This window comes from Dermacentor variabilis, chromosome 7, assembly GCF_050947875.1.
Source record: "Dermacentor variabilis isolate Ectoservices chromosome 7, ASM5094787v1, whole genome shotgun sequence".
Taxonomy (NCBI): Eukaryota; Metazoa; Arthropoda; class Arachnida; order Ixodida; family Ixodidae; genus Dermacentor; species Dermacentor variabilis.
In genome coordinates, this window is record NC_134574.1 from 114,684,035 (window position 1) to 114,711,097 (window position 27,063).

A 27,063-nucleotide genomic window follows, 5' to 3' on the forward strand; every position below is an offset into this window, starting at 1 on the left:
ATAAATTGGTGGTAAGTTTATTCGGAAATATCTGTACAATCTTCCTTGTAGGAACGACAAATTTTACGCTCAATGATTTGTGTCTGGGTAATGGTGATTGATGATGAGTTGGAAGTAGCATGTAGGATGGTGCTGAAACGCTCACAATAGCACATGCCAAGACAGATGGCCCGTATTCATTTGCAGGCGAGTGAATGGCACGGCCATAAACAAGCTTCGTAATTGTGACATCCAAATAGCCTAGAAAAAAAAACGACGAAGACGAGTTGAGTGCCACAAAGTGTAGTGTCTGGACTCAGCAGCTCTGCGTGGGTCCCTTTGTCGTGACTGTTATTAATGCCTTCTATAAATAGCTTTTGCTTAGCCATGAGGTGGGATTTGCCGGGCTCCGCTGGGGAAGCAACCCTGAAGAACATCGTCTGCTTCATCATCATATTATGGGATCGCCGGCAGCATGGCTGCGCTGTTGTGTCGCCATCATGGCCAGCTGGGCCTGGCTCATGCGTCCGGGCCACGCGCTGCCAGCCTGGAACTGGAGCCTGAGTGGCGGCGACTAGGAAGCACTTAAGCTGGCCTGGGGGGCTTCGGGCAGTAAAGGTTGTCTCTGTAATGGCCCTTGTACCTTGTGTCGTCTCCGAGAGCTTCGGCTGACCACTGGTCTCTGAAGCTACGACCCGGAGCCCACGAAATATACAATTTTATATAACCACGTTGTTTTCTGCCGTCCTCGGCTGCGCTTCTCTTCAATTGGCACCCATTGTGTCCCACTTATGACCGATAATCTGCCCTGCGAATCACATGACTAGCTGCCGAACTCCATTTGGAGAACTCCTGTTCACTCTCTAATCAACCAGCAATGTCTTTCTGTCTCTTAACGTCACAGCTATCATTTCCCATTCCCTAGCCTAAAAGAGTAAACGAAAAGAAAGCAACCAGAATTCTCTTCACACGTTGAAGTAGCTTATATGTTCTCTTATACCCACCTATCGTTTCCTAACTCTCCGATACAGTTGTGTCGTTGTTGCTGTCGCCTTCAACGTTCTTAATGCCAGAAAAGGTGCCTACCTCGTCTTCATTCCAATATAAGAACACTGTGTCTTACTTTTATGGAGATGACTTGGAGGTTGGGGCGGCAATATCATGGCGTCATGGCTGCGAATTTTCAGGTGGTTTGTTTCTTAGAAGCGTAGCTCCAGCAGTGACTTTGCTGGCAGAGAGGCAGAGAGAAAATATTTGATACTATCTGGAGAGGCTAGCCTAGCACAGGCTTATCAGGCCTGAGATAGTGAGGGATAAACGAAAGGGAGTATGGTAAAAAGAAAACGCACGCAGGCGTAAAGAGACTCATTTCAGCTAGATATAAGAAAAGATAAGCACTTTTATCTATTTATGGAATATTACACATTTTTAAAGCTTTTTTTTTGTGAATGTTCTGGTACATCTTCAGTGACCTTCTAGATTCGTGTGCTGAAGTTTGTATGTGCTCGTGCTCTTTGCGACGTCATTCGCTTTGCCATGGGAGTAGTATAGCCGGTGATACCTAAAGGCGCCAATCTCTTCTTTGAAACTATATAAAGAAATAAATATAATAAGCATTGAACAGGACGGAGGGAAAGGTTTTCACGAGGTGGTGCTTTTCCGTACTCTAGATAATACTTTGCAATGCTGCTAGAAATGTCTTTCTGTGTCTCATTCTTTCTATAAGCGTTTGAAGACCGATGTCTACGGCTTCTTCCGGAGCGACGTGGCGATTTGGATGGCGAGCTCGACGAGGCTCGGCGTCCTGGGCGCGTTAGCCGCCAGAGGGGGCAGGGGTGGCTGCTCTCGGCAGCTGGCTGACCCGCGGGAGTAGGGTCCGCACACGAGCTCCAGAACCTGGCCGAACACCCTCTCCATGACGCTGGTGATGTACTCGCGAGCCGGGGAGTCGGGCTCGTCGCAGTCTGGCAGTGCCGCCTCGACGCAGTCCACCGTGCTGTGGTACGAACTGCGATGGGTCGGAGATGGACAGAGTTGTTACAGATAGTTTCAGCGTGTGCGGTATTCCGGTGCACGCAATGACTTTCTCGTAATAAGGGGGTTACCGGACCCCGGTAGCGACCTCTCGTGACGCTTCGTCAAGCGCAATTCCTCAGAAGCATGCCTTCGTGTTCCATCAACCACACAAACACAGTACTATACTTGCGGTACGGAGACCCTTGCAGTACGTAATGTGGGGCTCCCTACTGCAAATATAGTTATGTGTTTGTGTGGTTGAGCTCTGCACCCACAGGTGGCGCCACCAAACCGGCCACTCACCTTTACGCGTTGAGTAACCCGTTAAAGCGCAAACGGCAAGAGGGTTTCGGACAAGCTACAAATCTCTAGTGAAGGCAAGAAACTTGCACATTCCGTCGGAAGCGATGTCACTTTGATGACGCGTTTTAGCGGGCAAGAACAGCGACAAGTTAGAGATATTTAAGAGCGTCGTAAGCGATAGACGCTGCACTTGCCGGATGCGGTTCGTTAAATATTTGGTAGACTACACCCGCCATTTGCTTTGAATTTGGAGGGAAACACCGCGAAAATGTTGAAAGCACACAGGCCCTATAGGGACGAGTTTTTGTTATGTGCAGTGGGGCGCCACGGCGGATCACGCGGCGTACTGCAACAGAGCAGTATTCCATATCATTATGCTTTGTGCTTAATCGTGCAGTTTTGTTTAGCGGTATGACGTAGGTTTCACTTTGTGAAGCCATTTCGTGATCTGAATCAAAACGAGCAGACCAACAAAATTTTTGGGGCAGTCGCACTACGCGATGGAGAACCGAAATCATGGCTAGTCGGTACATGATTTACAGCTCAAGTTATTAAAGAAAAAGAAGCATATCACAGCATATATACCATGTGAATTTCAGGTATATGTCGCCACTGCTAAATATTTGTGATTTGAGATTACAGAAATAAGGTTACCACTATGCGCTATATGGTACGTACCGGAATACGCGCGCAGTCTACTTCATCTGAACTTGCAGGTTATTGGAATTAGAAAGAATGCCATGTAGCGAAGACTGTAATGCTTTCAGCTCCCTCATATACTCGACCCATGCTACGTGTGCGAACCTTAACGAGACGTACTAAGGCTTCTTGTGCATCTCAGGCAATAAGTTAACGCCATTTTAGTCTCTCTTAATGTCGCCTCAGTGAGACACTTTCTGTATGCTGCACGTTGTGGTGGGTCCTGTGCCTATCGCGTACCCGCGACTTGGACTGTGCATATTATTTCTTTTATCATCATACCATCTGCAGTAGCTGGCTAGGCATGCCGCCAGGCGGAGTTCCCCAAGAGTCACTAAAGATCCCGTATCTCTCTTTCTCTCTCTCTCTCTCTGCGGGCTACTCCTGATGGCATTGGAATGTCGGTAGGCACTGTCCCTGCGTCGGCGGCAAGACCGATTGACTCACCAGCAGGAGTAGTAGACGATTTCCTCGCGTGGCGCATTGGACACGGCTGTCTGCAGGCCCTCGTACAGCTTCTTCATGCAGATGTTAAGCTTGGCGCCGACGGAGTTCATGCACTTGATGCTGGCCTTGTACACTGCGCCGAGGAAGAAGCAAGTGTTAGGTGGATATTGCTTTCCTTTCTCTTTTCGTTGCCTTTGACCGCCGGTGGTTCGTTGACGCACGTTCCCCGTAGTTCTTATTAGACTTTTGCTCGCCCAAAGACAGGACGTCGATTGAAGAAGGGACACACAACATGCGCGCAAGGGTCTAATAAGAACCATATACAACCAACTCGGCCAAAACGTAACGCTTTTGTTCCCCATAGCCCCACTGCGCAGTTCTGAGACGATCAACCACACAATTAAAATTTCGTTCGTTTTTTTTGACTGATTCATTTATGTATTTATTACGGTATTGGAAATAATGGCAACAAATACGTCACCGGCTTATCAATAACGCTTAATTTTTGTGTCAGTGTAAAGATGATGTGAATAGAAAGGAAAGGTAAAGTGAAGCGAATCGTTGCGACTATTAAGCAGTTCACTACCGAGAGTCAGAAAGTCATTTTTGTGATAAAAAGAAAATGGCGCAAGAAAAAGTTCAGTATTTTACTTTCGCAACAGTGTGGCATAGAAACCTAATGAAGCAGCATAGTCTACAAAGAGAGCCACCTTGAGCACAGTGACTCACTTATTTAGATGTACTTGGAAGTGTGGGGAACTATTATGTCACCGGTATTTCTATAATCTAGATATTATTGAAAAACTAAATTTATTATATTAGGCGGGAAGAACGCATTGCGGAAATAAAGTAATTTTTTTTTGCAAACCGATGTGAACAATCAGCTGAATAAAGAAAAAAAAAGATCCTTTAGGAAAACAAAACTTGCCGTAGCAGTTTCTCCCAGTCTTGCAAAATTACGATTGCTAAACTTTTAATATGCATCGTCCTAGTCATTACCTAAAAGTTTGCCAATTGTGACAGGGCGAGACTTCAGGGACTGATAAATAGATGTACAAAACGCGACTGGATGCATACAGTATCTGGTCGACCTGAAGGCAAGATGTAAACTAGGTTATATCTGGCCCGAAACAATTCTGCACGATACACATTAAAAAAGTGCACCCTTGAGCATGTCTTTTTGTCTGTCTCTCACAACCTTACGCCCTTGGAAAAGGGTATTTGATTGCAATAACATATCCATATTAAAGTGTAATTTTCTGGAATTGCAACCCATAGGAAAGAAATGAAAAAAGGAAATGGCAACCCCAACAGGTGTTTTGCCAGAACGCACACTACGTTTTATTTTTGCAGCGATATTCTTTATTCAATCTCTACCGTATGCCGAAGGAATCCCCAACTGCTTTCCGAAAAATTTGTCAAAAGAAATCGCCGTCCGAGCACTCCGTAGCGATGGTTAGCCAGCGAATTTGAAACCTGTGTTCGCGGCGTTTATCACTAGGTTAATCCCGGCGGTTCATGCCGACGGCTCGTTAAACGACGGCTTGGTAGGCTGCCGGATCATCGGTGCGCAGTTGCTGCATGCACTCGGCTGCACGAGCCGGTTCTTGTGCCCGTGCTGCAGCATTGGCACGCCGTAGACGGGGCCGTTCCCGGCACTTCTCGCGGCATTGTTGGTCGAAAGCTGCCTGCGCCTCAGGAGTGCGGATGACATGTGGCCTACCCATTTTGAAGCCGGAGAGAAACTGCTGCGCGCACGCTAGGCAGTGTTGCCAGGTCCGACGAGGTGGCGTAGCCTAAAGCTAGAGAAATTGTAGCCCAAATGTAGCCAAGCACAAAAAATAGCAAAAAACTGTAGCCAAATATAGCCATTTATATTTGTCCTTTTATGTGCATATGCATTTTTGCATTCGACTACGGCAATCTTTTTTTGCACAAGCCGTCGTAACAAAATGTCCATGACGCCGTGACGGTCGACCCTTGACATCAACAACAGCTACATGATGCTTGCTCACAGAACACTTTTTGGTTGGCCCCAGAAGCTCTCAAGTTCCAGCGAATTGCTGCAGAAGGCGAAAAAAAAATTGACCACGCAAAAAAAACAAAAAAAAAAACAACTACCTCCACTCCACAGGGCTCGCCCGTCGTAATCTGGCCCGTTGTTAGCTGGCCCGTCGTGAGCGCACAATCCTCTGCTAGAGGCCTCGCAGGAAGTACAAATTTAACCACCAATAAGCTTTCGCTCAAGCCTATCACAGTTTTCTTATTATATGAAAGATAGTACTCAATTATTATCTTTAGTTATATGCAATAATATTAACAACTAACTCTGTTTTTAAGCTATCGTAACAGCAATATATTGTTCAGGATCCTGCGCTTAGGGTAGACTAGGGTAGTCGCACGCGCTCCCGCAGCTTATTTTCGAACCATGGTGGAAGCTAGTTTCCCTTTTCTGAGTTTGCGTCGCATTCATTGATCGTACATCACGGCACTGTTAAGTCTGGTCAGGAAGCGGTAATTTGGCTCAAATTTTTCGCAGCATCCATACGTGCAAGAGCATTTCCAATCAGGGTGTCTACCAAGTTGACATTTTCGAATCCCCTGAGTTTTCCAGGGTTTCTCTGAGCGACACAGAACTTTATTTTATGTCAAGACAGGCTGGGACACCGCGTCACCCGATGCTGTCACTCTCGAGTAAGCTTTTTGAAATATCGAGTCGAACATTTTCAAATACGAACAAAACGAGATGCATACAGAAGAAAATATTTTCCAAAATGAGCTATTTCTATCAAGTGATAGCAAGATCATTGGTATTGGGCCCGAACTTTACCAGAAGGGAGATTTTCTCAGTAGTTGGAAAGTCATCTTCAACTGTTCTCACAAACTTTTAGCCCTCGCACAATGCCTTCGTTCTGTGTTTCATTGCTTTCAAGAGTTTATTTTGGGTTAGATGAGGGTCACCTGCATCTTTGCGGCCAACGCATTGCTTCTTGAGCTCAAGCTCCTTCAAAGAAGCGGCACAGTTCCTTTCCCGGTCATTCCTCAGTGCGACGGTGATTTCTGTTCTTGTCTTCGTTCTGCCACGCGTTCGCCCCATGGACCATTTGAGACATCCTCTCGGTCAGTTTACAGTCAACGTCCGAGTTTTCGTACTACCTTGGGGCCGCGAAAACGTCCCCAAAATTAAATCAGGCTGTCCGAAAAAATGAATGCGCCTTTTGCTGCCCTTAAGGGCCGAAATCCTCACAGGCACGTCAGAAAAAGCTTTGAAAGCCTGCCAGTACACTTATTAGGCATATCGGTGCTCGTACTGTGACAGGAGACGGCGGGTGCACGCGTGTATAATTATGGAATACGTTCTGTGTTCCGTGACAACTGCCCCTTCCTACGCTTGTTAAGCTTCACCGCAATACTTTACGTACGCTTCACTGCGGAACATTACTGTGCTCAGGCAAAGCTAGTTTTCGGGAACCGGCATTATGCAACGCGTCATGCTTTCTAAGCTTCGAAGCCAATCACGAGAATTAGAGAGGCGGAGTCGGTGCCATTAGGGACAGCGGCGAATTATTTCAATGCAAAACACGGCACCGAACGGCAAGAGCCTTAATAGCGGACGTCGAAGCAGCTAAGCCTAGGGTTGCCGCAGTAGTGGCTACAGCTGCCAGCGGATCTGCGTCCGGGAGCGCTGGTTCGAGGCGGCGAGATAATCAAAACGGCGGCGTTGGCTTTGAAGTCAGGAAAATAGGACATCGAACGGTTCTTGCGTCTTAAATTACACACGTTCTTATACATTGATTCTATGCGGCACGTGGTGGTGCCGCGGAGCCGTCCGCATTATCGCGCATTTCACAAAAATTGGGCGCCCGGAAAATTGACCTTTGGCTGTACACTGGCAACTCCTCCAGCCGACCACATGGCGTCCAAGACAATTCGTTACGGTTCTTCTCTTTTACTCGAGCCAGCAGTAGGGCAACTTTCGTTTACTTTCAATATGACAGGAAATTTTCCCTGATTGAAGCACAAAGTCCCAGAGTTTTCTCCGAGTTTTTCCGCACTACTCAAAGTCCCTGAGAATTTCCGGTTTTCCCGGTTTTTCCCGGTTGTTAGACACCCTGCTAATTTCCGGTTTTCCCGGTTTTCCCGGTTTTTCCCGGTTGTTAGACACCCTGCTAATGCTAATGTTCGTCTCGCCGCTCAATTTTTGTGATCGGTCTTAGACCAGGCAGCGTTCGACCTGGCTGCAGCAGCGTTTGGCACAGGCAAGCGCAAAGGAGTGCAAAAATTTGAAGGACGCCTAAGCTTTATAGAGACTTCAAAGATCCCAGACTGTTTATGACGCTTCCCGCCAACCGCAGACTTCTTGCGCAGGCGCGGAGGCGCGCGACGGTGTCGTTGCAAGGAACCGAGAGGGCCGTGCCGCTCGGGACAGGGGCTTGTGTCTCAGTTTCCGCGCAATAGAATGATGTTTTCTGGTATATTCAAATTAAACTCCGACGCTATCATCTCTGTAGGTTGTGTTTATATCGTACATTGCAATTTTTCTGATGTATTTTACTTTGAGCTGACTGAATTAGTTCAGTAACACGCCACCATCGTTTTCCGCCATCTTCTTCGACTGTCTCCTCCGCGAGGGCGCGCCAGAAAGCGGTCGAAGGTGAGAGCTACGATGAGGACGAGTGGAGCGGAGTTGCGAGTGAGTGTGCGAAAGAAGCTGATTTGCTTTCCCGCCCGCCTTATGAACGGCGCTAATTACCTACGCCCTAGAAACAGTTGCGCCCTTTTGGGGTGTATATTTTCCTGACAAAAATAATCGTCATCGGTGTTTTGCCTTTTCTTTCTTAAAAACGCTGCGCTCGCTACTCTCCTGTCGAGAATGCTCTGGCACGTCGTTGGGGACTTCAAAGTACCGGGCTCGCAGCAATAAAGAAAGCAAATGCGGGCAAGACCGATGACGATTGTTGTTGAAGAAATATACAGCACAGAGGGTGCAACTGTTTTAAGAGTTTAGGGTGCCTCGACATCACTTCTCCGTGGCAGGCGGCACTGAAATCCAGGGACCCCACTGCCACCGAAGCGACCGAGTTAAACGGCCGATTGTATGTGCATCTAAGATCAAAACCACCGGCTCAGACAAAGGAGCAGAGAAGCAAGGTGGGGGGGCGGGGGGGGGGGGGCATTCCGCGCACGCACACATGCACAGCTACGCTGCCGGTTCAACCAGCTAAAACACAGCCTTCGAGATTTTTTTCTGCTAGGTGAGAGCCACCTCTGGAGCGTGGTTTAGCGCGCCATTTATAGCCCAAACAAAGCCAAGTCGCAGATTTTCAGTAGCCCAAATATAGCCACATAGCCAACTCGCCCAAGTCGACGCCAAAAAATTGTTTTTCTGTAGCCCACTTTGGCTATATATAGCCAAACCTGGCAACACTGGCGCTCGTCTAACGGCGTATAGCAACGATGTAATTGAAGCAGCCAATCGCGTGCCTCTCTCTGTCTCTCTCTTCGCGCATGCGCATGGGGTTGCACCGGAGGAGTTTTCGGCGTACAGGCGACTGACGGAGAGACGAATCGGCTAGCGATATGCAGCTTCGCTGTGCGAAAAAGCCACACCCCCAGATGAATTGTAACTGCTGTACTGCAGATTGCTAGCCACAACAAGGGTAACCTCATAGGCATTCCACCGACGCTACTGCACACAATAAAAAAAAACGCGGTGAAACCAATGTAACGCTGACTGTCTATGGTAATTCGTCTAGCATTAAATCGCTATATAGTGTCACAACCTAGTGCCAACTTCGAAACGAGTTAGTATTAGGCGTGCACTGCTGCGGGATTCCTCTTTCGTGCTTCCCTAAGTGCACTTCCCTAAGGGACAGGCCGCCATTGGAATATGAACCTGGCAACGTTTAACGCTAGAACGTTATCTAGTGAGGCGAGCCTAGCAGTGCTATTGGAGGAATTAGAGGGCAGTAAATGGGATATAATAGGGCTCAGTGAAGTTAGGAGGCCGAAAGAAGCATATACAGTGCTAAATAGCGGGCACGTCCTGTGCTACCGGGGCTTAGCGGATAGAAGAGAACTAGGAGTCGGATTCCTGATTAATAAGAATATAGCTGGTAACATACAGGAATTCTATAGCATTAACGAGAGGGTGGCAGGTCTTGTTGTGAAACTTAATAAGAGGTACAAAATGAAGATTGTACAGGTCTACGCCCCTACATCCAGTCATGATGACCAGGAAGTCGAAAGCTTCTATGAAGACGTGGAATCGGCGGTGGGGAGAGTGAAAACTAAATACACTATACTAATGGGCGACTTTAATGCCAAGGTAGGCAAGAAGCAGGCTGGAGACAAGGCAGTGGGGGAATATGGCATAGGCACTAGGAATAGCAGGGGAGAGTTATTAGTAGAGTTTGCGGAACAGAATAATATGAGGATAATGAATACCTTCTTCCGCAAGCGGGATAGCCGAAAGTGGACGTGGAGGAGCCCGAACGGCGAGACTAGAAATGAAATAGACTTCATACTCTGCGCTAACCCTGGCATCATACAAGATGTGGACGTGCTCGGCAAGGTGCGCTGCAGTGACCACAGGATGGTAAGAACTCGAATTAGCCTAGACCTGAGGAGGAAACGGAAGAAACTGGTACATAAGAAGCCGATCAATGAGTTAGCGGTAAGAGGGAAAATAGAGGAATTCCAGATCAAGCTACAGAACAGGTATTCAGCTTTAACTCAGGAAGAGGACCTTAGTGTTGAAGCAATGAACGACGATCTTATGGGCATCATTAAGGAGTGTGCAATAGAAGTCGGTGGTAACTCCGTTAGGCAGGATACCAGCAAACTATCGCAGGAGACGAAAGATCTGATCAAGAAACGCCAATGTATGAAAGCATCTAACCCTACAGCTAGAATAGAACTGGCAGAACTTTCGAAGTTAATCAACAAGCGTAAGACAGCTGACATAAGGAAGTATAATATGGATAGAATTGAACATGCTCTCAGGAGCGGAGGAAGCCTAAAAACAGTGAAGGAGAAACTAGGAATTGGCAAGAATCAGATGTATGTGTTAAGAGACAAAGCCGGCAATATCATTACTAATATGGAAGAGATAGTTCAAGTGGCTGAGGAGTTCTATAGAGATTTATACAGTACCAGTGGCACCCACGACGATAATGGAAGAGAAAATAGTCTAGAGGAATTCGAAATCCCGAAGGTAACGCCGGAAGAAGTAAAGAAAGCCTTAGGAGATATGCAAAGGGGGAAGGCAGCTGGGGAGGATCAGGTAACAGCAGATTTGTTGAAGGATGGTGGACAGATTGTTCTAGAGAAACTGGCCACCCTGTATACGCAATGCCTCATGACCTCGAGCGTACCGGAATCTTGGAAGAACGCTAACATAATCCTAATTTATAAGAAAGGGGACGCCAAAGACTTCAAAAATTATAGACCGATCAGCTTACTGTCCGTTGCCTACAAAGTATTTGCTAAGGTAATTGCAAATAGAATCAGGAACACCTTAGACTTTTGTCTACCAAAGGACCAGGCAGGATTCCGTAAAGGCTACTCAACAATAGACCATATTCACACTATCAATCAAGTGATAGAGAAATGTGCAGAATATAACCAACCCTTATATATAGCTTTCATTGATTACGAGAAAGCCTTTGATTCAGTAGAAACCTCAGCAGTCTTTACGGAATCAGGATGTAGATGAGCCATATGTAAAAATACTGGAAGATATCTATAGCGGCTCCACAGCCGCCGTAGTCCTCCATAAAGCAAGCAACAAAATCTCAATAAAGAAAGGCGTCAGGCAGGGCGATACGATATCTCCAATGCTATTCACAGCGTGTTTACAGGAGGTATTCAGAGACCTGGATTGGGAAGAATTGGGGATAAAAGTTAATGGAGAATACCTTAGTAACTTGCGATTCACTGATGATATTGCCTTGCTTAGTAACTCAGGGGACCAATTGCAATGCATGCTCATTGACCTGGAGAGGCAAAGCAGAAGAGTGGGTCTAAAAATTAATATGCAGAAAACTAAAGTAATGCTTAACAGTCTCGGGAGAGAACAGCAATTTACAATAGGCAGCGAGGCACTGGAAGTCGTAAGGGGGGTAGGGCAGGTAGTGACGGCGGATCCGGATCATGAGATGGAAATAATCAGAAGAATAAGAATGGGCTGGAGTGCGTTTGGCAGGCATTCCCAAATCATGAACAGCAGGTTGCCGTTATCCCTCAAGAGAAAAGTATATAATAGCTGTGTCTTACCCGTACTCACCTACGGGGCAGAAACCTGGAGGCTTACGAAAAGGGTTCTACTCAAATTGAGGACGACACAACGAGCTGTGGAAAGAAGAATGATAGGTGTAACGTTAAGGGATAAGAAAAGAGCAGATTGGGTGAGGGAACAAACGCGAGTTAATGACATCTTAGTTGAAATCAAGAAAAAGAAATGGGCATGGGCAGGACATGTAATGAGGAGGGAAGATAACCGATGGTCATTAAGGGTTACGGACTGGATCCCAAGGGAAGGGAAGCGTAGCAGGGGGCGGCAGAAAGTTAGGTGGGCGGATGAGATTAAGAAGTTTGCAGGGACGGCATGGCCACAATTAGTACATGACCGGGGTTGTTGGAGAAGTATGGGAGAGGCCTTTGCCCTGCAGTGGGCGTAACCAGGCTGATGATGATGAAGTGCACTTGGCGTCATCTAGCACCCCCGCCACGAAGCCTGCGCGGTGCCTCCAAAATGCATGCGGAGCAGAGGCGTGCGAACGCTGAGAAACGCGCCGTGCGTCAACCGTATTCTGCCATGGCCTGGTGGAGATGCAATGACGGTTGTCCCATTGTAGTCATTTCAGCTTCATGATCTTAATATCATCGTGCCGTTGTCGTTGGGATTTCTACCCACATTCAGTGGCCCAAGTCCTCTAACAGCTTGGATCACAAAGGCATGTGCTCGTGGTGATAACCGTCGTGGTCGGTGTTCATCGTTATTTCAGCTTTGTCACCTGACTCTCGTCATGCCGTCGTCGTCATACAGTTGTGATGTATGCTTTGTCACAGCACCAACATGATAACACGGTGGTCGTTCAATTGCCGTCACGTCAGCTTTGTGATCTGACTCTTGTAATGCTGTCGTAATCGTGACTTCCACTCGGACCCTGTGATCTATGTTGACTATTTGCTTAGGCCACCACGTATGCTTTCATGGTCGTGAGGCCGTCGTATTCGTTGCGTTGTCATCATTCCGTATTTGTTAACCGACTTTCGTCATGTCATTGTTACACAGTCGTCTTCATGGCGTCGTAGTCACACTGTCGTATTATCGCTGTCATCACTTCAGTAGCGTCACCCATTGTCGTCACACCGCCTTCATGGTTCCATCCTCGTCAATCTTTATTGCTCATTCTGTTGTAATCATACTGTCTTCATTAAATCGTGATTATGCCGCCCTTGTCATGGAGTCATCGTCAGACAGTTCATAATGACTTTGTGTTCGAAAGGACGAGGCATCTGTCGACGGCAGCTGACGGTTTCAGAAAGACCTAATGTGGCCACAAGGGTCATCTTGTGCCGCATTTAGTTGAGGTTAGTTGCAAGAATGCCATGCAGCTGCGCAATCACAAGAAAAAGATTCGTTCATAAACTGCCAATGACGATTGTAAATGTAGGCGAATAGCGAACCTTCTTGAACGCTATTTACAGTATTATGCAAATGATGCGCTTGAAGGTGTAATTTTGTAGCTGTGGGAGGATACGATTTGGGCCGGTTGTTTCATTGCATAATTGCCTATCGAACGGAGTCGTAACCAGCACAACTGTATCGGCAGTATAGGCGGCTATACATATAAGATGATTCCTCATATGCATGTCGTCTCCAGGGGCGGAGATCCAGCACAGAAGGTGACTGTAAGCATCCTCTCCCGCAGCCGCCACAAGGGGAGTGGGCAGCGGGAGAAAACGAGAGCTGTTGTGCTGGCTGTGAAAGTCCAACCTACAACCAGCCACCAACCACCAAGAAAACGGGTGAATGAGCGAAAGGAAGCTATTCGCATTCATAACCTATTTTATATGTCACTTACTGAGAATAATTGTTGCCTATCAATCGGGCCAGATACCTTTGATTATCTATAATCTATGCGGACTTCGAGTTAGCGAACACAGCTGTATCCGGTCTACTTTGTCTTTTTCTGGGGCTAACAATGTCGAGACGTAATGGACGTGATGTCGTATTTCTTTGGCTACGTTGCACCGATAGTAAACATAAACTTTTCTGAACATGTGATCCAGCAAAGTCTTTGCTTGGGCTAGTTGGTAAAGCATCTTCGAGGATCTATCTAGATCGTGCGATCGAGAAATTCAATAGACAGTGTTCTCCATTTATACGAAGCGCTTATCTTCTAGCTGTTTCAATTGATGATGTAATACGACGACAAGCTTTGCGCACTCGCTCATGATTCGGTAACTCTGTTATGAAAAACTGAGCGATTTATGCACGTAGCATATCCTAGGAGTATTTACTAACGTTGATCTTTGTTTCTGCAATGCGCTAGGTCACCTACGCTTACATTAACTAAATTACCATTTACTTTCCACACGTTACCAAGAACCCAACAAGTGATGCGATAGTCAGCGCAATAACTTGCTCAACTTACGCTACTAACTGCTTTGGCATCCCCCGAGGAAGCTAGAAGGCAACGACTACTTTCACTGTTTCTACTGTACTTAGCGGCCGCAGTTTCTGCGGTAACATAGCGCAGTTCAACAATCAAATAGTCTGAATATTATAGCGGTTAGCACTCTTTGGGAATTTCATCCAGTTTGCACTATGTCTGTCCGTTGGCCTATTTGTCCGCGCCCAAAATTTTTTACCCAAACTAGGGTCACTGGGTGGTTCATGGTTTATTGGTTGGAGTATCTATTGGCCCCGCGGCGCTGCTGTGCTGAAGGAACCGGGTTCTAAACCATTCGCCCGACCAAGTCGTGTTGCAGGGTGCGTGAGGCTGAATATGTGCCGTTTTGCAGTGACCCTTTTTCGTGCCAACTTTGGATACTGGGTAAGCGCCGCTGGGTATGCGCCACTCCCCAATGACATGTCCCTCAAAGTTTTCCAGGTGCTGGGCGGACTTTAAACAACATTATACATATCGAGACAATCTTGTCTAAACCTATATTGTTCAAACATAAGGCATGCGCGGACTTCACAACTGCACCGCTGGGCGGCGCTGCGTGACCAGAGGGAAGCACGAGAGCGGAGCGCGGCTGCAGGAAACGCCTCATGCATGACATGTTTCGGCCGTGGCATTACTGGTGTACTACGTTGCATCAATCCCAATTGCAATAACGTCGACAGCCATCCTGAGATAGTTTATGCCGGAAATTTTATTTCCTTGCATTTAAACTTTAATTGAAAGCGGCGTGCGGGACCGTGAACCGAACCCCCGACCTCGTGCTCAGAGGCAGCATTCTAAAGACACTGAGCCAGCGCGACGTGTAATCAACGTTGTTAATAATGTATTATGCGTAGATTCTTTTGTGGTTCTTTGAAGAAATCACCGAAAAGAAGACACATTAGAATAAACAACAGGAAAAGTATCACTGAGTAATTACATATGCCTTACACTGCCTTCAGAAAATAAACTTAGTTGCAGCTGTCCTGTCATCTAGTCATATGGGACGTCTTCTTTTGATCCATCCTTTTCGAAGTTAATGCGTTATGGTTGACCAGAGGGCCATCGAACTGCCATGAGTGTCGCTCTCGCCGGGTAGACACTCATCCGGTGTAATGTACCTCAATAATCATCTAGCGACGGCCGAGTGCTTTTTTCGTCACCCCCCACAGAATCCTCGACCTCTGCCCCAAAATGTGGTTGCAAGCTTCAATCACTCACGGTCGTTGCGTTCGTTGCCCTCAGTGCAGGCAGCCTCGAAGTCCTCTTCAGCGGCCTTCAGCGCCAGCGTGCTCACGACGCGGGCGAGGTTCTCGAGGCATCTTTCACCGAATTTCTGAGAGCACTCGATTTGCTTCAGGTACAGCCTGCGAGAATCAAAGGCACATAGGTCGCTGCATGAAACCAAGTGTTCAGTGGTGTTGGCGCTCAAGAAGTTCATGTCATAGAACTTGTCTTAAAAGCTAGAAGCGGAAGTTTCAGCTCGAAGGTACCAACTAACATACACGGCAACGGAGACATCGCTTCTCTCGGCAACCACTGCACTTATCTGACGAGGCTTACTGTACTTAATAAAAGGAAGTTTAAATCCAGTAACTTTCTTTAGGAAATTGATTTTTCAATTTATGCCATCAATGTTATTAGAAAAAAATCTGAAAACTGCACACATTAAAGAAGCTTAAGTACAAAGTTTACAACTGCCAAACTGTGGTATAATAAAAAAGTATCACAATTCTGTAAGCTTCACTTATCGAGGCATCGAAAGACAAAAATATCGACGCGTTGCACGCCTCATGCAAATATACAGCTAACTTGAAACTAAGACTTTCGCAACACCCTTGCAACCGTCATAATAATTTCACGTAAACTGTAAATTATGGGCCAAATTAGTCGGTTTGAGACACCCTAACATATGCAGTTTACCAAACAGCGATGTCCCTTTCTGGTACTTCTGTGTATATGTGAAGCTTTCTGCTTCTCTACAGTTCTTGTCTTCTCACTTCTCACTTGTCAGTACTTTCTCACTCATATGCAAAAATTTTTGCTTTACTTGGTACAGCAGTGGGCTTTTAAAAACTTTTATGCGTTTTATGTGCATTCGAATAGAAATAGAATGAAGCTGACTCCAAGCTAAAGCTTCCTTTTAACATGAAAACCAGGTCATGCTTTAAATATTCCAGTCAATCTGTTAAACATTCCAATCTGTCGTGGTGTTGGCCTTCAGCCCCTGTGTCTAATTGAATCTGTTATGCCGACACTTTGAGGTATTACAAATCGAATGGGTAGACATCGAGTGCAGTTACGTGGGCATATTGAAAGCACGGCCAAGCTTATCTTCCTCAGCAGTCACGGTTAATCAATGCAGATTGAGATTAGTTTTCGCGATCGCAAGCAACCATTGCAACCGTTGAAGTCGTTTAGATTAAGCCAAACATTGCTCTTTGGATTAAACGAGCTCAGTTAGTTTGGGTAAATTAGTTATGTAAATGATGCAACGGTTCAACTGTCACGTGAATAAATAAGCAATAATTCTTATGCGTCAAAAAAGGCGGCATATTTATTTCGCCGTCTGTCATTTGGAAGCATTTTTTGTTGTCAATAAATGACAAAGGAATGTTGCCTCCAGCAGATGGTGCCGGCTGCCCGGTTTTGTTTGAGTAACATATAAATACGTCACACAATACCACAATATTTATAAGAGGACATTATAAAATACCAGATTACAAGTGTAACTAACACTACAGATATAGGGCAGATACAGAAACTGCCATTTCTAGAAAGAAAATTCATAATGTAGGCGTCGCAAATGCTACAAATGAATTAAAAATATAGAATCACTACATATGTAGATTGGACGCAGAATAATATTACCACTAGGCATACACCGCACGTACTTCTGATCCTAGTAATTCTGCTCTACATGAATGCGCTCTAAAATATCAATCAAGCAGCCAGCGCGCGTTTTTCATGAGTCCTTCATGGTCCATGCGGCTTATATAGGCTCATTGGCCTTCGATCAGGCCTCATAAATTTAGGGAACAGTCAATTTCATTGTTCGAAGTATGTGTGGTATTCTAAAGGTATATGTTGCAGATCTTCATCTGAGCTGTCACTTTGAAAGTGATAGTTTTCAGCGAATTGTTAGTAACGGGTATCAAGAAACTCTCCATGACAATGTGACAATGTGACAGCTACCAAGCTAGGAGCAGCATTTTTTGGGGGCATCCGACGGCAAAAAGAAAGGTATTCTAGAAGGTAACTTCAGCAATTAGCGTCTAGGAATGGAGAAGACCGAACGAGTGGAAAATGACACATCGCCATCGTCTTGTCATCATCCTTAGAATAAATTTCACGCCATTGTGAATGAGTAAGATGCTGATTATGTGACACTGGTTGACAGAAAGAAGTGTTCGTAATGAATGGAGTAGACATCGGGTGAGAAATGCGCTGACAGAAGGTGACAGGTGCGAAAAATTATACTGATCGAAGGCCCGGCCACACATTCCCAACTGAAAAGCTATGCAGCTCGCACACACTATGAAAATCAAGGTGATGCCAAACATGTTCTAGGTAGCTGACTGTCAAGCAAGATTTGGATTTCGCGGAAAGTGCTTCCAGATGCTGCAAAATATTTGTGTAGGGCGAGCAAGTGTTAGTCTGACCGGAGCAGGCGTGTGATGATCTCAGCACGCTGATGACGATGTAATGACGACTAATTAATTGCATTCAGGCAATAAAACGTTAACATCTGGGCCGATCCCGAAAATAGTGAGGTGGATTAACTTGGCTCCTCCCGAAAGCGGTGTAATTCAATATAGGAACTCGAAGTGCTAGCTGCCACATAGAAATGTTGGAAATTGCTGGTATGCTTTCGCACGAGTGATGGCAGTTGGTGGTATGAGACGTAAAACACACCGCCAACCATGTCAAGGGGCTAGCTTGCACGCGGGCGGTTGTTTTCTCGTACCATGCGCGCTATTTCACGTGGATTCGCACCATGGTCAGGTAGATTTGTGCTTCACGTGGATGACAAATCATTCCCGTTCAGTGAAACATTTATACGTTGCGCACTTTCTCCTCCGAACCAATTTGCCATATTTGGTGTTCCTGTGCTTCGAACTGACGATCACTCAGGCCTCATCCTGCAATTGGAGAGCTTTCTGATTTGCTCACATGGTGGTGTGACCTGCGCGGAAAGGTATTTGTCCTGGGTTCGACGTCCAAAACAGAACAAATCTTTCATCAACTGGAAAGTTTCTTTTGTGAAATATCCATATTGACTTTTTTGTAGCAATGTGCTGCGAGAAAACTGTATAACAAGAGAATTATGTGAAAGTCTGAGACACCGAGGTCTGTACAAGGAAGTGCTTAATGAAGGAACCAAACTCGGTTATTCCCTTTTGATATTCGGCCTTTTCAGGGGGAAGTGTTGAACAAGGTATGGTTTTCGATACAAGCATATACGTCGCTAAACATCGAGGAGTTGGGCAAGTTGATAATCGTTGGAATTAAACATGCTGTGCGCAGACGGTACACCATAAAGAGAATGACGGACAAGAAAAGCGCTGAGTCGTGCATCTTCATCCTTGTGGTGATCTTCCTAAGCACATGTTCAGTTCTGTATATGCATGACGACGTCCAAAATACTGCGCCACCATTTGTTGTCTCGACTAAAAATTTGTGGGTTTGTTACGAAAGACCGAAACGAGCATCAGTTGCCTCCATATTCTTGAATTTTAATGATGCACGTCTTTTTTCTTGGAACATGTATCGTGTTAAAGTTATCGGAGCATGTGAATCAGTTGGTACGCCTCAGACACAGCTAGCAATTTCCGCACTTGAAAACATGCGCCGTGCGGCTTTTGGAATGTCCCTTAAGCTTTGGAAGGTGGGAAATTTCATGGCTAGAAGTTTGCTTCGCGACTGAGCGATCGGGACACTTTGACAGGTTGTTGTCGTAGAATTGCGCACGATGTAAACATCAGTTCTCGTGCTCCTGCCCGCCCGGTTTAGCTAACTGCTACCGTAGTAAAGTAATGACAATGAGATTGAAGAGGTCCACTTGCGCAAGAAGCCGCCCAAGAACTCTTGTAATATTGGTATAGAAATTCTGTTGGGCGTTTTTGTTGACTTCGTGGTGCGTTCAATATAGTTTCTGTTTAAATGCTATTTAACGTAATGTATCGCAAAGAAAGCGACGCAGAAGAGGCGCGAAGAAAGCCGACCGGCACGAAAGAGCAGCCACTCAATGGTCTACGATGGGTCGCTGACTTTCAAGAGCAAAAGTAGGCATGAGCGAGGGTTGGAAGGTTCAAAGGTAGGCTCCCGGTCAAATGTGCACTTTAAACACTTCGTGTCTGAAGTCTTCAATTTGTTTAAACTGGCGATTGTTTTGGCTGTTTGCTGCCTGAAAATCACGGCATTTGTCATGATGTGAAATCATATTTATCTAGCTCGAGTCTTACATTTAAGCGGTGGCAGCATACGTTAAGCTCAGATACATCGTATTCCACATGCACTGGACCTCTCTGTTCTCGCAAGGTTGTCGTGACACTAAACCCTTTTGCCGAAGTCACAGACAGAAAGGACGACTTCAATGACGCTATAGATATCGCACGTCGTTCGGCGTGTTTGCAGCACACCTATCTTGTAAAGGAAAGTCACCCTTTGAGTGTCAGCAGAACCTAGTCCTGAGGGGCTTTTATGGAAGGTGTCCAATTCCGCCACAATGTCAATTTCCTCATTTTGTCAACTCTCGTTGGCTCAGCCGATAACTGCGCCCTCTTTTACTGGCTCAAAACACCAACATGGCGGAATTCAACTGCATGGCGCAATTTTACAATGCCCATGACAGAAACACGCAACGCAAATGTCTATCCCTACATGATGTAATCAAGACTTGGGACTCTTTACAGCACGTCTTTCCATATTTATCAGTGAAAGTCTCTTTTGTCCGTTCTCTAAGTAGGTACTACCCTGCACATACTTTCTTGTATTTTCCTTCAGCGCCAGCATAGTCACGACGCGGTGAGGTTCTCGAGGCATTTTTTGCCGAATTCCTGAGAACACGGGTGCCACGTGGGACGCGTGCCCTTCGCAATATCGGTTAATCTGCGCTCATGGAGGAGGAGCCAGCAGTCAAACGTTAACAAACAACCGCCACAAGTAGACGAGAAGACCTTCAGAATTGAAATTTCGCAGGAACCGAGCAAACATTGCACAGATAGCGGTGAGCGCCGTAAAAGGGGAGTTGTAACGTTTTGAAGTCCATAATACGACACAACGTATCACACTAGTTTGACGCCAGGTGTTTTGACCCGGTTCTACATGCCGTAGCTTTGCGCGCGGTGCTCCCCTAACTCACTCGCAGTTTTCCTTGAACTCCACTCCACCCTCCGGTAGTCTTGTGTCGTTGCTGTATACCACATAGTCGGACCCGCAGTCGCGCAGTGTCTGCATCTTGCAACCACTCTTCAGTTGGGCGCTGCATTGTCCTGTCATTGAGAAAAAGAAAACAGGTCAGGTCATGCATCCTAAGCTGCAGGTAATCACCATCATCATTATTATTATCATCATGAAGGCTCAGGTGTTCATGGCTCGGTTTTCTGTTCCTACTGCCATATTCTACATTATTTGCCATACTTTTACTTCAGTCATTGCGATCTATATTTGATGTGAATTGGCTGCAGGACATAATAGATGGAACACCTGGACCGCAACTACTAACTAGTGACTTCAACGCGCATTACCCCGCTTGGGGTGGTAAGCGGTATTCAGTCCGCGGTCGACGCCTTTTTGGTATAGCTCATCGAAATAACCTGACAATTCTTAACGATGGGCAGCCAACCTTCCACACGAAAGACCGAGCCAGTGCACTCGACGTCATCTCGACGTCAGCGCACTCGGTCTGCTCGCACCTCATGCCCAAGGCGACTCCTTTCGCCGACATCGAAAGTCACGGCAGCGACCACGTACCAACCCACTTCTCTTTGGGCTGTCCGACGCGGTACATACAACGAAGGGCGGTTCATTGCACTAACTGACAGGTATACAACGCTACAATCGAGGATTCAGACCTATGTGAATTGGCGAACGAGGAGTTTGTTGGTGCGCTAAATCGCGCAAAAAAACCAGCGCTAAAAATCTGAAACCACCTCCAGTTCATCCAACGGCCGACATTGAGTATGAGAGGCTCCGTGAAATGCACCGTAGATACGAGAGACGCGTTCGTAGTGCATCGTCTGTAGATGACATTGGGAACGCTAGGCGAATCCAAAGTCATAACCAAGGTTACCCGAACAGGCTGTACAGGAGGCAATGGCGGGCCTTCTGTTCCAAACTTAATCCCAGAAAACCGCTGTGAAGAATATGGAGCATTGCGCGTGGCCTGAAAACCCCAGAGATTTAACAGCACCCTTTCACTTCAGCTGCACTATCCCGTAACAGCAACAAGTCGGACGTGGCGCAGAATTTTCCCTTTAGGATCACTGCTGCAGTGACGCTTGCAATCTTGTACTGAGCAGCTCAGGAGTTTTCAGCGGCAGTAAGTGCTATTGCAGCAGACGAACCTTTCTCGATCATGGAGCTGCTTGGCTCAATGATGTTGGTGAACAGGACGACGTCTCCTGGCCCTGACTGCGTCAGCTACGCCGTTATCTCATTTAGGGGACAAGGCAAATACCATGTTACCATCTTGAATGCCGGCTGGGAGAGTTACCGCCTGTAATCTTGCTGGAAGCGAGCTCGTGCTATTCCTGTCATCAAGCCTGGCAAGCCTCCAACAGACAAATCTCATATCGCTCGACAGCTCTTCTCAGTTGCGTCGGAAAGCTTATGGAGAAAATGGTACGCAGGTGTCGGGGTTAAGAAAGAGCCGCAGCAGTATAGACAGCGTCATTAGCCTTGCTAACTGCGTAAAACTCAACAAAACCGCACGCAACATCACTATCGGCACATTCTTCGACATTAAGGGAGTGTTCGATAACGTTACTCACCAGGCTATCTTATACGCTCTGAAGTACGTTGGAGTTGGTGGTCGTATGCACCGCTGTATCTGAGACTATCTTACTGATCAGTCACTCTACATGTTCACAAAAGAAGATGACAAAGCTCCGCACACAGCGCATCGAGGAGTTCCCCAGAGATGTGTTTAAGTTCGACATTATTTAACGTCTGTCTTATTGAACTGAAAAAGTTCAATCCCAGATCGGGTGAAATCGCTTTATATGGAGATGACATCTGTATATGGAGCTCTGATCGCAACAGACGTGTCCTACGAGTGAGGTTTCAGAAAGCTATCATTTCTTTTGAAAAATTTCTATTCGCACAATGCGACACACTAATGACGTGGGCACCGCATGTTCGAATATCATAAAAAAAAATTGGGCCATACGTGAGCACCTTCCGTATGCTATCAAGCAACACTGGAGGCTGCTCCGTGAATTCTCTGTTACGCATGTATATCTTTGTGGAGGTCTCCTGCGATAGAACGTCCAATGCTACAAGGCATTTCCAAATCCAACATAAAAACACTCACTGGTATGCAAGCAGATGCCTCGAGGGTGCCTACGGCCTACGGAAAAATGCCTACGGAAAAACACGCCAATTTTATGAACCCTTGCAGAAAGCAGACGCCTATCGGTTCCAGTGGTTCTGGAGCTGGAGTTTCTTCGAGCCCATATGCGTTTCAGTGCGAGAGTGCCGGGTCATCCGCTTGCTTGAGACAGTGGTCCTGTGGTGCAGAGCTTGCTCCCGGCCAATTATCAATGCCCTTTTATGCCGACGGAGCCAACGTGGAAATTTACTTCGTGGTCAATTGTCACTTTCGTGCCTGGGTTCAAGAGCAAGAAAAATATTCTCGGTCCAACGCCGACATATTTTGCTCCAGAGCTTATTAACGCCAGCTACAGGGCTCACCGTCATGTTTGCATTGATGGCTCCTTTGCGTCTGCATCATCTGCCATTGGTGTGGTGATTCCGTCTGCGAGTGTTACCGTCTGTGCCTCTCACAGTCACTGCACTTGATCTTTTCTTTTCCCTCTCGTTACTGGGCACCTTTTACTAGTTTATTTTTTCATTTTGCTTTTTAGTTTCTTTTTAGTCAAACGAATGTTTATTAACAATAATGAATGAATGAGTAAATCAATCAATCAATCAATCAATCAATCAATCAATCAATCAATCAATCAATCAATCAATCAATCAATCAATCAATCAATCAATCGCTTATTTAGTGCCCAGGAGCAGCTGGAAGCATTTGTAGTGGTGCATTTTAAGGTAATATACAAATCTCAATGTACAGAAACGACGAATCTAGTGTACAAAACTATGTGAGGTACAGAATAAAAGTGAAGAGGTGGGCCTAAAAGTGAATTAATCATAAATGATTATTTACACTTGCACAGAACACAGGGATTTATTCTCGACGCGTTCAATGAGGTCAGTACCATCGACGAGCATAGAACTACAGAAGCACAGCCTATTAGCGAAAGGCGAGCATTAGAATGCAATTTCAGAAAGACAACAAGAGAGGGCAAGTCATGCTACATTCGATAAAAATGCCCAGAGTGCGAAGTGCACGTTGTTTCACACACCTTGCGTGCGCAGAAAAGCACCGCATTTTGTCGAGGTCCATACGAAGATCTTTCGTTTCATCGGCCGTGGGCAATTGAGCCTGACGAAGAGTGTACGAAAATTGCACGGGGAGTTTCTCGCGTAAATCTTAACACCATGATTTTGGAAGCATTCAAGATTAGCATATTCTTTGCGTACTAGTTTGCGAACGAAAAAAAAAAAGAAATGTCGTTTTTGGGGGCCAATGCAGTCAAGAAACGATGTCGGCAGTCTTTAATCCCCAGCTCTATATAAAGAATTAGGAGTGTTGAATTGCTGACGAACTGTCATTGACGAACAATAAGAGGCGAAGACGGATAAGAACGGATCCTTGAGGAAGACCGGTAGTGACCTCTTACCGGAGGTCAACTCTTATCGGTCCTTATTAACCTTATCGCATTTGATCTGACCCTTGTCAGCCCTTATCGGTGCTTAAATATTGCCCTGGTCAGAACTGTTCAGAATATTATAAGTCCTTATAACTCTTCAGCAGATTATAATCCGCAGCTAAAAACTATCAGTCGTGATGAGACGCACATAACCCCTCACCAGTTCTTATCAACTCACTGACTACTTATCTGAGTAGGATGCACAACCAAGATATTTGTTTGGTTTCTGTCGGTGAAAAAACGCCCCAACAGAAGGGGCATCCCGCGACCACTGAAACGCATGGGGGATGTGGGATCATTGGCGATGAATATTCCCAAAGTCGGAATTTTTCTAGTGTCTACAATGCTCCAAGTCGCTTCTACAGATAGTGCTAGAGAATGCTTCTATTCCACCATCCCCAGATCTTTTAACAAAGCCTTTATAGAAGGTGTTCTACTTTGACATTTTTTATACCACAGGTACCACACATTAATATGGTTCAGACATGTTCACCTTCTGCAAGCGTGGGTGTTGAGCCCAGTGGGAAGGACAGTCGAACTCTGAGTCTGTGGTCCTAGGTTCGAAACTCACCACCACCAGCCTCTCTCCTTTCGAATTTACCTAGTTTCACAAAATAAATTTATAGTTATTTGTCTTACGTGGCAGACGGATGGACAGACGAATTTTCTAGTTGGGTAGGCATAGAAATGCTTACGCATTTAACAGACGTAACTTCTCGAAATTGCTCATGTGCATGATTAGCTTATCGGTTTTTTTTTTTGCGCACGAGGCCAAATTTGTAGAAAGAAACTCACTGCCTTTGCGGAGTACTGCGTTTATTTGCGTAACCAGGTGCATGTGCCGCACAATGAGCAATTGTCACCTAGAAGAACGATTTCTGGTATAGCTAAGACCGCAAAAACTGATGATTAGCATACGGATGAACATTACTGCGGTCGACAGAGCCCGCTCTCGTCCCAACGTTAACTGAGCAAAGGAAAGTAACAACGGGGAGCGGTGGTTCCGGCATTCCAACCCGGCTGGCTCCAGCGCGGGGCAATAAGAGATGACAACGGTGTCGCATGATCACGTGACACTCTGAAATGAATATTTATAGCGCATGCCAGCACACGCGCGCACACTCGCACTACACGCACGCACGCAAACAAACGACTGTGCAAAGTCTCCCTCACAGCACCCCGCTCCCGGATAATGTTTACGTAATGTATGAAAGTTTGCGAGGAGGCTTTTTTGCTCTTATATAGTCCGACGCGTCCCAGGCGCGATATACGAAATGGTCAATCGAACCGCATTTTTTTGTTACGTTAACAATACTGGAGGTACGTTAAATGAGAAATACCATAGAGCGAGCATCAAGTGTGGCTTCTGCAAGAGTAGCGCGTCAGAATATCGGTCATTTCAGTAGGAAATGAATGAGTTCCGTAAACAGCAATGTTGTATATACAGCAATGCTGCTTCGCTGTGGCTAGCCGATGCATGTAACCTTAGCAACATGTCCAAGTTATGCAGCCGGCTGAGAGAGAGAGAGAGAGAGAGAGAGAGAGGACCGGAAAGGCAGGGACGTTAACCAGACGCACTTCCGGTTTGTTACCCGGCACTGGGGGAAGGTGCTACCGGCAGAGGCTACAAAAAATGTGTACATAGCCAGTGAGGTACGCGAGGGAGAGGGCTGGTTTTGGGATCGCGACCGCCGACTTGAGAGAATAGGTAATTAGTTATGGCGTATAATACCTAATGCGCTTCCTAAATTAGTGTAGATAGGTTCAGGCCTCGATTTAGGGCTTCCCGAGTGGTGTGCACTTGTCTCGGCTTTGCTTTATGTTACGTGGTAGCAAGTTGAGGAGGACGAAAAGAAAGGCACGCGGGGTGGCGCTGATCGCGCCACTTCGTTTCCTTTTGGACATTCGTTTTGACCGCTGGGGTATAGTACCACTGTTACAATGCTATCACTCGGCGCAAAACACGCCTTCACGTGTCGGAACTTTTCCGAATGCTGTCGCCGATTCTACGGCAAAAGAATCTTGTACATTGTGGAAGTGCCTGAGCACCACCGATTACGCAGAAATGTGCGACGAGTCATGTTTAAATAGCCGACGCACTTTAAACGTACATCGCATTTCAGCGACCAATAACTCTGCTCACCGATATCCTTGTGCATTTGAGAGTGCCTTGCTTTTTCCGGGAACAAGTTGGCTCGATAAAGAGTTAAATACATGACTCACAGTATTGGTACTGTGCGCCCTGCTTCAATGTCATCACAACGTGACATTCTTATCTATTGGCATGTTGCGAACGTGAAGTTTTCTCCACCCCTCATCTCCATATATATTGTTTAATTAGCTAGGTTTAATGCTGAAGCCAGCACCGAGCTATGCATGTGGAGAAAATAGCTTACTTATCATATTATTCTTTTGGTAAAAACCACTTCTTATGAGCTTAACACACACATGAAAGTGTAACGTTGCAGGGCATCGGTAGTCGTGTCGATGGCGCATCCCGGAATTTATTCTAATTTGCGGTAATCAAAACGCACTTTACGAGTGCTTTTCGTCGTCTGCGACAGCGCAGTGGTCTTCAATAAATTAATGTTAATTTTCACGCAAATTGTCAGCAAGAACATGCCTAAACCATCTTAGCTTCACATGCACCCCACTTCACATCCGGGATGTTTAATGTAATTTCTTCCGAGTTACCTTCGAAAAGCACCGAAGGAAGTGTGCATTACTATACACAAGATGTGGCACGAGCATGCGTACGCTGCCATTCAACGGCTGCGAGATGGTGACGCCGCAAACTCACCCAGCAGTAAGCCAAGAAGAACAAGAAGAAGGCTGGAGTGGAGTGGCCCGATCGGAGACATATTTTTCACCGGCTGTTGGCGCGCACTTCGTTCGACCGTCGAAGGAGCGATTTGACACACCGCCCACCGATGCGACTC

General features: G+C 46.2%; 1 protein-coding gene across 1 annotated transcript; it reads right to left on the reverse strand.

The window, feature by feature from the left end:
- Position 1: 1 nt before the first annotated feature.
- LOC142587794 (uncharacterized) lies at positions 2-27,063 on the reverse strand. The gene is made up of 5 exons (XM_075699063.1): positions 26,925-27,063; positions 20,488-20,617; positions 15,345-15,490; positions 3,445-3,577; positions 2-1,987 (listed from the first exon to the last, which is right to left on the reverse strand). Exons 1-5 carry the CDS (start codon positions 26,983-26,985, stop codon positions 1,723-1,725), a joined length of 735 nt encoding a protein of 244 aa, XP_075555178.1. The 5' UTR covers positions 26,986-27,063; the 3' UTR covers positions 2-1,722.

What these genes read in the sequence shown, in the direction of transcription:
- LOC142587794 (XM_075699063.1), bottom strand. Translation starts at nt 26,985, where the DNA reads ATGTCTCCGATCGGGCCACTCCACTCCAGCCTTCTTCTTGTTCTTCTT. An exon ending in TCTTCTTGGCTTACTGCTGG is followed by an intron (nt 20,618 to 26,924) that starts GTGAGTTTGCGG and finishes TCTCAATGACAG; the next exon opens with GACAATGCAGCGCCCAACTG. An exon ending in GGGCAACGAACGCAACGACC is followed by an intron (nt 3,578 to 15,344) that starts GTGAGTGATTGA and finishes TCCTCGGCGCAG; the next exon opens with TGTACAAGGCCAGCATCAAG.